General features: G+C 31.9%; 1 protein-coding gene across 1 annotated transcript; it reads right to left on the reverse strand.

Moving 5' to 3' along the window:
* Positions 1–5,936: 5,936 nt before the first annotated feature.
* Positions 5,937–9,239, reverse strand: LOC131168954 (receptor-like protein EIX2). The gene is made up of 2 exons (XM_058128672.1): positions 6,108–9,239; positions 5,937–5,958 (listed from the first exon to the last, which is right to left on the reverse strand). The coding sequence occupies exons 1-2, from the start codon at positions 9,158–9,160 to the stop codon at positions 5,937–5,939; spliced, it is 3,075 nt and encodes a 1,024-aa protein (XP_057984655.1). The 5' UTR covers positions 9,161–9,239.
* Between the last annotated feature and the right edge of the window lie 2,042 nt (positions 9,240–11,281).

An 11,281-nucleotide genomic window follows, 5' to 3' on the forward strand; every position in this document is an offset into this window, starting at 1 on the left:
ATTAATGGATAAATGGTAAATGTAAATAAGCAAGGTAAATTGATTAATCTAATTGAAATGGGTAAAGAGCAAACAAATAAATTCTAATTCTAGTTCGCAATTAAACTAAATTAACAATGGGTAATTTAAATGAAAGTCTAATTATGGTAAAAGTGATTCCAGAGTTGGGGGTTTATGCATAAATTAATTGGGATTTGTCTTGGGCATTCCAATTTTTAGGGAAAAATAGAGTTTGAAGGAAATTGATTCTAAATCCCTTTGATATCTTTTTCAAGCAAATCAAAGTGTATTCTAAAATAACCAAACCTACTTTCGTATGTATTTGATTACTTTAAAACCCATTAAGTTTTGTAACCAATAATTAATTCCTCTTAAAATCCTAGTTTATTTCTAAATCTAGGTGATTTTAAGTTCCAATCCATGATTACCTATCAATGACTTTCACCTTTCGGTCCTTCAATCAAAGATTAACACAATACCCAATGGGTACCAACATTAGGCAAGTAAATCAAGCACACAAGGAAGGAATCAAAACTCATATTCATATAAAATAAGGAAATACCCAGTCTAAATCCACAAATTAATTTAAAACATATTTCCCAACTCTGAAATCTAAAGAAATTACTCACTCATGATGGTATTTACAAGAAATATTGATGGAAAAGTAAAGGAAAACATGATAAGAGGACTGAAATAGAAAAACCCAGGTGGAAGAACCAAAGTCCCTGGTTTCTGGAGCTCCAAAACTGGTGCAGCAGCTCTTCCCCAAGAGAAATGGCGTCTTCTCCCTCTCTTTCTATTAGATTTTTTTTCCTTTCTGTTTTTCCTCCCTTCCTCTTATGGAAAAAATAAGGAAATGATGAATTTATATGGTTCTTAAAAGTTGCCCTAAAAGTAAATAAAAGCGAAGGAGTGGATAAGAAATGAGTTGTAAAATTATCCAAGTCAGCAGCATCTTTCACGTTCTGGGCAGTCTGCTTAGGGTTCGGCTTAACCCTAAGCAGCTTCTTAGCAAATTTTAGCCTCTGTCGCCTTTATGCGCTTAAGGTTAAGCAGACCTTCAGCAAATCTCGGCAGACTTAGAGTAGAATGGACTCTTCTGCTCATGCTTGACTTGTGCTGCACCTTAAGCACTGCCGCTTTACCCTAAGCATGACCTTAAGTAAAGTCTCAAGCAAATTTCGGATAGTTTGCTCTTTCAAGGCTTGATTTCTTCAACTTTCCTCCATGCTTAAAGAACTTCAAATCTCTTCAAATTATTTCCTATTGCACTCATTGATCTTCGATTTGCCACAAAATCCTATCAAAAACAACAAAATTACGAAATCAAATATAAAGTATCTAAAGTTAACAAATGAGATAAAATAAAGCTAAAAACATAAAATATACTAAAATATGAGGGCAAAATGGATGCAAAACTAACCTAAAATGCCTATATGAATTGAGTATAACAGCCAGCAACTACCCCAAGCCCAAAAACCCACTAACCCATTTGAAAAAGAAAAAAAAAAAAAAACCATTTCATGTCTTTATTTTAGTTGCTAAATTAATTAGTGTTTTTAGTAACTTGTTTAGTTAATATTTTGCTTGTGTTGTTTTTCTTTTACTTGAACCATTTACTTATTCAGTTTTTTTTAGTTCCTCATAAAATACAATTTTCTTTTATATCTTTAGTGCATTGCTCACTTGCTTTGATTTGCTACTTTGGATTTACACTTGATGGTTATATTTTTGAGCTTAACTTCCCTATTTCAACTTTTTGAGTTTAATTGATTTAATGGATTCCATTGCACTATTTCTTTTGCAATGAGTGCAGCAGCTGTCCAAATTTTACTTAATTAAATTGGCTGCACTTCAATGAGGTAACAATTCTCGTCTCAGCTTGTGTCATTTTCAACACAAGTTGTGCTATCGCTTATGCAATAGGGTAATAATTCTTTATGCACAAATAGCCCAATTATCCCATTCCTTGCACTCTTTTAACATTGAGGACAATTTTCATTCTGAGTATGGGGGAGAGAGTAAATTTTTTTACAAAAATTACTTTTTCATTTGCATATAGTGACATACTCATTCATTACTTCATACTTGTACATATTCACTTATATACACTGCATATAGCTTCATATACTTAGTTATGCATACTTAGTTACATATAGGTTGACTATACATTCATACATTCATGCATTTCATTTGTTCATTTAAAATTTTTGAATTTTTAAACCAGTCTTTGAATTCCATAAGCCACTTATTCAAGCAAGCTAACTTGCCTTTAGATGGTTAGTGGAATGAAAGTTCCAGCTGGGTACAAAGTCTTAAGCATTATTCTTTCTCTTACTTAATAGCTGAAAATTAATATATTTATCTAGGTATGCAGATTCTGATTAGTTATTTTGAGTTTTGAGTGTCTGGATAAGCCTTTAAGGAAGAAAATGGTCATTGTCGTCTCACCATTCCTAGAACAAGCATCTTAGATCTTTCAAAGCGAAATTTTTAACTTGCATTTGATAAGAATATGATTTAGGCATTCCTTCATATTTTAAACCTCACATTTAGCCTTAACCTACCTTAATTTCATTTCAACCCTTGCAAACCCCCTTGAACCTTAATTCCCTAATTTCTTTGGAACCCAAATCATTTACCTAGCCATTAAACGTAAACACTACCACCTATTTATGAGAATAATATCTTAGCAATTAAGTGCATTAAAAAATAATGATATAAAAAAAAAACTAAGAGGATTGAAACATCTTGAAAAGTGCTAGAGGACCAAAATATCCAAAGGTAATTTTGGGTATGACATGAAATAGGGACACATACAAAATCAAAAATAAAAAAAAATAAAAAATAAAAATAAAAAATAAAAAAAATTGCAAAAAAGTAGTCTCTTTATATAATCATTGTGATAGCACTTGAGATTCATTGTGAATTTCTTTCCTCTTGATAAAAAAAAATTTTTATAAAAAAAAAATGCACTTTGAGTTTCATGATTAATATTATTCTCATATTTTGTTTACCTTATTCCCTTTCTTTGTTAACCACAATTTTACCCTATTTGACCCCATTACAACCCTTAAAAAGACCTAATGATTCTTTGAAAAATGCTTGTTACATTAGTAGAGTTAGAACTTTTATGCTTGCATATGGGTTTGGCAATATAATCTTCCATACATTACTCACCATCTATTTGAGACACATTGGCTATCTATTTCATTTAGGTTTGTTTTGGCACGATTGACTCTTGTAGCTGGTTGGTATTTGTTGCTTAGGTTGATTGGTTAATTCTTAGCTATTTTGTAATTGTTGAGAGTGATTGCTTCATTTTTTGTGCTTTGCTGGTGGGAATTTGGAATGTTGGAGGCTAGGAGTAAGTTGGTGGTTTGGATTAGTGATTTTTGTGTTTTCAAAGACTGATTCTATTCCCTTCCAAATGAGTTTTAATGAAATTTTGCTTGGGGACAAGCAAGAGTTTGAGTATGGGGGAATTTGATGCATACATTTTATATCATCATTTAGGTGTAATTTTTTACACATAATTTACCCTTGTTCATAGCTATTATTATAGATATTAGCATATATTTAGTCAATTTTATAATTTTCACACTTCTTAGTCTAATTTTTGGAATTTATTTGTTTTGTAGGCTAAATTTGGAGAAATTTGGTGTATTTTGATCAAAGTAGCCATTTAGAGGAGATTAGAGTTGAATTGCAAAAATTTTTGAAGTTGAGTAAAAAATGGTCGAGAGTTACACAACCTGCAGCACAACCAATTTAACTTATGTCGCAGGTTGTGTCGATTGTCAGATATTCAGGCAGATTGTTACACAACCCGCGACACAACCGGTTCAGCTTATGTCATTTTCACTGGAAATGGCTGACGTGGCATTTGCGTTACTCTGATTTTATACCTCACTTTCTCTGGAATCTTCCACCTTTTTACCCATTCTAGGGCAGACCCCTAACCCATATAAAGCCTCCTTTATCATTTTCTTTCCATAAGGAGGAAGGGAGGCATTTTTGGCAAGAAAGAAGTAGAGAAAGAGGGAAGGACGGGAAGCCATTTTCCAGCAGCTGCAGAACCCGTTTTCTGCACTCTCCAGCAGTAGATTCAGCAGCATATTTCTGGGTTTTTCTATTCCTTAATTTAGATTTCCATTATTTCTTCATTTATACATTTGGGTTTGTTTAGAAACTATGATTAGTGAGTAGTTGTTTGAGATTCTAGAGATGGGTTTGTAAATAATATTTTATATTGTGGTTTTAAACTCATTTAGCCATTTAAATGAGGTTTGTTACATTTTGATTTATTGCTTGTGAGCTTGTTGCCTTGCTTGATGAATGGGCCCTCATTAAGTTAAGCTTTAATCCTTAATAGATGGACTGAAAAGTGAATATTAGGGATAGATAATCTTGCAATAAACTTTATTTTCTTGGTGTTAGAGATAAGCTAAGAGGATTAAGGGGAACTTTTCAAAATCAATTAGAGCTTTAATTGGGTTTTTGTTAGGTTTGAAATACTGTGAAAACAGGGTTTGATTTAATGAAAACCAACTTTGAAATGCTTGAAAAAGGTTTCAAAAATTCTTCCCTCAAAATTGCAATTCACATGTGTTTGGCTAAATTAGGGATAAACCACATGCAAACAATATTGAAAATCCAATCTCTAGAATCACTTTAATTTTTATTGAATTTAGATTTAATTCCTCCCAATTTCATAAATAGAAATTTCAAATTAATTTTTGGTAATCTAATTTAATTAATTTTAGTTAATTGTTTGATTTAGTTTTAATTCCTCTAATACTAATTTTAATTCCAAATTTCATTTTACATCTTTAAATTTTGTCATTCTAATTAGCTTATACTTTTATTTCCAATTTAAGCATAATTCTCTGTGGGATCGATATTATTTTTAAAACTATACTACTATGATCCGTGCACTTGCGGATTACACACATCATTTATCTAGCTAGGAAGCCATAATTTCTTATTAGTTCTGCGTTTTATCATTTATCTGAGGCCCATTTTGAAAGAAAAAAAAAATAGGAATAAACTTTGCTAACAATACTTGTATTTCACTTTATGATCGGATGAATAGATTTTTTTATTTCTAATGGATTTGTGAGTTATATGCATGCTGCAATAGTGATCATGGCATGCATGCAATGTATTAGTATATATGCTTTCTCTTTTCTTCTTCTTATCTTCTTGAGAGTGTGATGGCAAATTATGATCAGGTTATTTAAATTCAAGTGTGGATTTGAATTAGACTTTTTTTTTTAAAGTAAGCATGCAATTTTTTTTAAATTAATAGCCACGAAAAACTTAACATGAGCGCATCCTTCTAAGCCAGGTCAATAGACCTCTCCAATATATCCATTCTAGATGTGGCATGTTGAGTGGAAAAACTTGACAAGAAGATACAAACCATCCAAGAAAACCCAGAAATAGCTAAGACAACACATCAAGCTAAAATGGGGGGATTAAAACCCATAACAACACTTAAGCACCAAGATCAAACAAAAGGACACATAACTAACTTAACATAAACTTCGAGAGCAGGGTAGTTAAACTCTCATAACAACAGATGTAAAGGAGCTACAGGAACACAACAAAATCCTTTTGATGCAGATCACCTTGCTTCACTAGTTGATCAACGATGGAGTTATCTTTGTGTAAAACATGAACAAAGGATACATGAGGTAGTGACATCTTGAAATTCGTATTTGAGTTGATCGTGAATCAAAACTTACCCCAGTATGAATTATTATTTATTTATTTTTTCTCTTTGAACTTGGTTGTGTTTTGGTACAAACGGAATGATATTTTGACAATCCTAGCACTCGAGAAAACATCACCTCTTTCCACGAGGGAGTCTTTTAAATTTAAGGATGATAAAAACCGTAAAAAGCAACTAACTATAATAATAGTATCTTCTCTTACAAATTCTCTCTAAAAACGCTGAAACAACAAAATAAAGCACTATCATAACAAACACAAATAAGACATTGACATAACTATAAATCTTTAAAAACAACTTCAACAATCTTTACCTTAAACTCCACCAAATTTTGTGCCCCAAATAATCCAGGAAATGAAAATACACATACCTCCATCGTCTATTAATAGCTAGAGGTCCCAACACACTCCAAAAGCCCACAATGAATCCAAGTACCATGCTCACATAGAACCAATCCACTTCAGCACCATCACCCTTTCCTTTCCCTTCATCTTTTCCATTGTTAAGTATAACGCCATTTTCGCTACAATTCTCAGAGACTGGAGGTCCACATAGTCCTTTGTTGCCAACAAAGCTAGAAGAGCTAAAAGTCAAGAATCGAGTGCTTGTAGGAATTCTCCCACTCAAATTATTATTGGACAAGTTCAACAAGTTCAGAAATGTTAGATCTGCGATGCTTTGAGGAATTCCTCCGAATAATTGATTTTGAGAAAAGTCCAAAACTTCTATCATTTTCATATCACCAATATCCTCAAGAATCTTTCCAAAAAACAAATTATCTGACAAATTAAGAGACTGTAATGATAGAAGACTTGTTATTTCTTTTGGAATCTCTCCTGATAAATTATTGTCGGAAAGATCTATACTTTTCACGAATTTTAGAATTTTCTCATACTCAACCATTCTTCCTTTCATCACAATCAATGCATCATCTCCAAAATATAAATATCCAGAATACACATTAAAAACTTGTGCTACTGAATCAATTTTAGTCATTGAACTAAAGTTTTTAATGCAACTTGGGAAGATGCCAGAGAGATTATTATGAGAAAGGTCTAGAATCTGCAAAGAAGCCAAATGACAAAGTTCCTTAGGTATATGCCCATGAAACTTGTTTGCACGAAAGTTGAGAATAACCAAATTGGAAAGCCTTTCCCCAATCCATGTTGGAATGTGCCCGATCAGTTCATTTTCACCAATGTCAAGTGTGGTCAACTTCGAACAATTTTGAAGTGACAAAGGTATTTCACCTGAGAGGTTATTATTTCGAAGATGCAAGGATTCAAGGGACGTTAAAGCCCCAATCGACTTGGGAATATTGCCCCTCAAGTTGTTGTTGTTTAAAGTTAAAAACAACAGTTCTGGCCAATTCATCCAACAATCTGGTATTTCTCCGGATAAAAGATTATTGTCAAGGTTAAGATTAATCATTCCCTTCACTTGATTCTTCTTATAACAAAGGAAGTGGGATATGGAACCTGAAAATGAATTATTGTGAAGAATCAACGTTTCCACACTGGCATAGATCCAAGGTAATGGACCACTGAAGTGATTTGAACTCAAGTCAATCGATGAATTAGATGGATCAATATTGGCGATATGAGGAATGGTTCCATGGATTTGGTTGTGAGAGATATTTAAATAGTGAAATTGTGCAGACATGTTCCAGAACCAGTAGGGAATACTAGAAATTTTTGTGTTTGACAAATCCACTTCACGTAAATATTTTAGAGAATGAAGCCATACCGGAAATTGTGGGCCAATAACCCAAGATCTCAATCTTAAGAATTCAATATGATCAAAAGGTGGAATCCAGTTCGAACAAACTCTCAACATCAAATGATTCTCAGAAGCATCAAACGATTCCAATTTTGTGAGGTTTGTAAAATGGATTTCAGAAACATTACCCTCTAATAAATTGTGAGCAATATCTATCTCCACCACATTTGCAAGTGCTCCAAACCACACAGGGAGAGTTCCTGAAATGGAATTAACCGAAAGACGAAGGTTGACCAAATTCCTAAAATGGCTGGGATGATCGGTCAAACGACCAAATAATTGGCAACCGTCTAACTCCAATGACTCTAGCCCATTTGAAACACATCCTGATAGAATCTCAAGGATATCATTTATGTCTTGGCTTAGCTTGACTCCTGACAAAGAGAGGAACCTCAAATTGCAAAGATTTTTTAATGGTCTTGGAATTCCTCCATCGAGTTCAAGTTCTTTGTTTGTTGACAAATCAAGGTTGGTGAGAGAGGTAAGGCCTGCAATGGCGCTAGAAATTTTACCTTGAAGGGAATTGTAAGCAAGATCAAGGAGCTCAAGGTGGCTACAATTGTATAACCAATTGGGTATGGAGGAATTCAAATAGTTTCGAGATAAATCAAGTTCCTTCAAAGAAGTGATGTTTTGAGGTTCAATAGAAATCGGACCTTCAAAGCTATTACTGGCTAAATTAACAGAAACAAGATTTCCAAGATGAGAAAACCAATTGGGAATTGAAGAATTAAAATTATTTGATGAGAGGACCAATTTTTGGAGTGAAGTCATATTTTGAAAATCTTTAGGGATTGGTCCTTGAAATTGATTTTCGGCTAGATTAAGAGATGTAAGAGATTTAAGATGAAAAATCCAATTAGGAATAAAAAGTTCAGGAAAAATATTTGATGACAAATCAAGAGTGGAAAGACAGGAAAAATTAACACTTATGAGTGGATGATGATGCTGAAGCTTGCAATTTGACAAGTGTAATTCTACTAGAGAAGGAAGCCTGTTCATCACTTTCAACCAATTGAAGGTTTGGCTAAGATTCACATTACTCAAATCAAGGAATTCTAGGACAGAAAGACTAGAAAGCCAATGCAAATTCTCAACATATGGATAATAATAGCCACCAGCTTTGAGATTAAGGTAGTGAAGATTGGAAAGATTACCAAGTTCATGAGGAACCATTCCCCCAAATCCAGCACCCGAGAGATTAAGGTATCTTAAACTCCCCATAGAGCCAAGGAATTTGGGAATTTGAATTCCTCCAAAATCATTATTGCTTAGATCCAAGTGCCTCAAATGCTTCAAGTTGAGTAGAGATGGACTAATCTTACCACTAAATGTTGGCTTCATATAGTATTCCTTGTCTGCTTCCCCGTAATATCCTTCGTAAGAAAGACTTCCAAGATGGAGTTCAATGACATGGCCTGTTAAGTTGTGGCAGATCACTCCAAACCATCTGCAACAATCCTCTTTACCACCCCAAGATGAAAGCCGGTTTAGAGGATCTATGAGCTCATGCTGGAACTTCAAGAGAGCCTCTCTCTCACTTGGACTACAACCAGAATTGAAGTTTCCATAGCAGATGCCAAGACTAATAGTTGCAATCCAGAGGAAAGAAATTGTAAGTAGAGCACTCATTGATTTTTCCATGAAATTATGTTTGGTGAAAGAACCTTGCCGCTCGGATGCTATATATAGTGCTCCGCCACTTGCTGTTCTTTGTAATCCACTAATAAGAATGGTATGTTGTCACACGCTCCCATCACGTGAATTTGATATTTAAATCAAATCAATTTTTTAATTAATAAGTCTAGCCTTAGATGTTACTTATATGACAGAGCTAGGTTTATGTATTTATTCTCCTAATTCTTTAGTTAAAAAATTTTTTAATTAATAAAATATTATTTTTAATGAAGTTTAATTAATTGAATTGATTTGATAAAATTGCAATAAATTTTAGAAATTAAACTTCAGTAATAAAAATTAAAAAAATTGAATTGATATTGTATCCGTAAGTATACAAGTTGTATCAAATAATAAAGTGATAAGTAAAGTATCGTTCCCACGAAGAATTGTATTTAAGCACTAGACTATGGTTATTTTAATTATTTAGACTAATATCAATTTATTGAAAAATTAAATTAACTAAATGCAGTAATTTAAATGAAAATAAAGAAAATAGGTAATAGGTAATGTAAGTAAAGTTTTAATCTAAGCAAAAAGATTAACAAAATTAATAATAGGTAAGCAAGAATAAAGATTAATTGATAGTAAAAATAATTGTAGAGTTTGAGTTTATGCATAAATTAATTGAGATTTATCTTGGTTTATTTAATTTTAAGAGAAAATAGAATTTAAAAGTGATTGATTCTGAAATCCTTTGATATCTTTTTCAAACAAACTAAAGACAAAATCAAACCTACTTTCAAACGATATTTGATTTATTTAAAACTCATTAAGTTCTGTAATCAATTAATGAATCCTATTAAATCCTAGTTTATTTTTAAAATAAGAATAATGTAGATATTTTTTAAAAATTATTAGGATAATATAGTTTTTTACTTGGTCAAAGAATAGTTTTAAAATAAGTAGAAAGTCATAAGTAAAGTATTCTTATTTATAATTTCTAACTTATTTTAAGTAATTTTTTAACTTATAAATTAAATCAAATGCTAATTTATTTACGACTTTCTATTTACAAGTAGGTTTGAATGACTTATAATTCAAACCAAAGACCCTCATAATTAACTTTCTGTACTAGTCCAATTAAACATGGATAATTTTATTAATGTTATACAAATGATATACATAAAACATTATTTTTTAACAATATTTGATGGTTTTTTGTTTCTCCCCCTCAATAGGTAGCTCTTCATTTATCATTAACCATAGCAACAACATCCCTCACAACATTTTCCCAAAACAAGCTAACACAAACGATAACACGAAGAGACTCACGCAACAAATACAAAGAATCTTGCTAATGACCGGATGCTATTGACAGTGCTCTACTTGCAATTTTTCTTTATGAATGGAATCTTTAATTTTCAGACCACATGGAAATTTTCAAGAATATTAAGAATTGAAGGACCACCATAATTAATTTGGTGTGGAAAATTTTTACAAATTGATGACCCAGATTGTGGTTCTCGTTCATCCTTTTGAAATTTTGGCACTAGTGGCATTTTCTAACATATTTGTCAAAAGTAAGTTATTTTTTCTCATAATGGTAGGTGGAGTCTGGAGTCTTGTATCAAATGATTATTGTTTTTAGGTGAAATCCCAAGGAGACTTCTTCAAGAAAGGCCAAGAGATTAGTCTATTTAAAAATCACTACAAAAAAAAAAGAAGGATTAGCAACTGATTCGGTTAGTTGCTAACCCACTAAAATTGGTTGCTAATTAATTTAACAATCGATGTAGTTGATTGCAATGAGTCTGGTTACAAATAACAATTGACAATCAAATCGGTTGCAAATAGTAATCGACAATCAATTAGTTTCTAAATTAATTAAACTTAAAAAAAATAAAACTGTTGGTAAATTTAGTAACTGAAATCAGTTGTTAAATAGTAACCGAAACATAATCAATTATAAAAAAATTTAGTGTCTTTAATTTTATAATCATTTTATAAATCAGTTAGTTGTTATTTGCAATTGATATAGCAACCGAAAAGTTAGTGGCCAATTTTAAAAAAAAATATAAAAAAATTAAATTTTCAAATAAAAAATTCAAATAAATAAATTTTAAAAAATCACTAAAATAATAAATT

Source organism: Hevea brasiliensis, chromosome 10 (genome assembly GCF_030052815.1).
Source record: "Hevea brasiliensis isolate MT/VB/25A 57/8 chromosome 10, ASM3005281v1, whole genome shotgun sequence".
Classification (NCBI taxonomy): Eukaryota; Viridiplantae; Streptophyta; class Magnoliopsida; order Malpighiales; family Euphorbiaceae; genus Hevea; species Hevea brasiliensis.

Bases quoted from the DNA above. Each gene is read 5' to 3' on its own strand.
- LOC131168954 (XM_058128672.1), bottom strand. From the start codon at position 9,160: ATGGAAAAATCAATGAGTGCTCTACTTACAATTTCTTTCCTCTGGATT. The intron at 5,959-6,107 runs GTATGTGTATTT...TTGTTGTTTCAG, and splicing joins GCTATTAATAGACGATGGAG to CGTTTTTAGAGAGAATTTGT.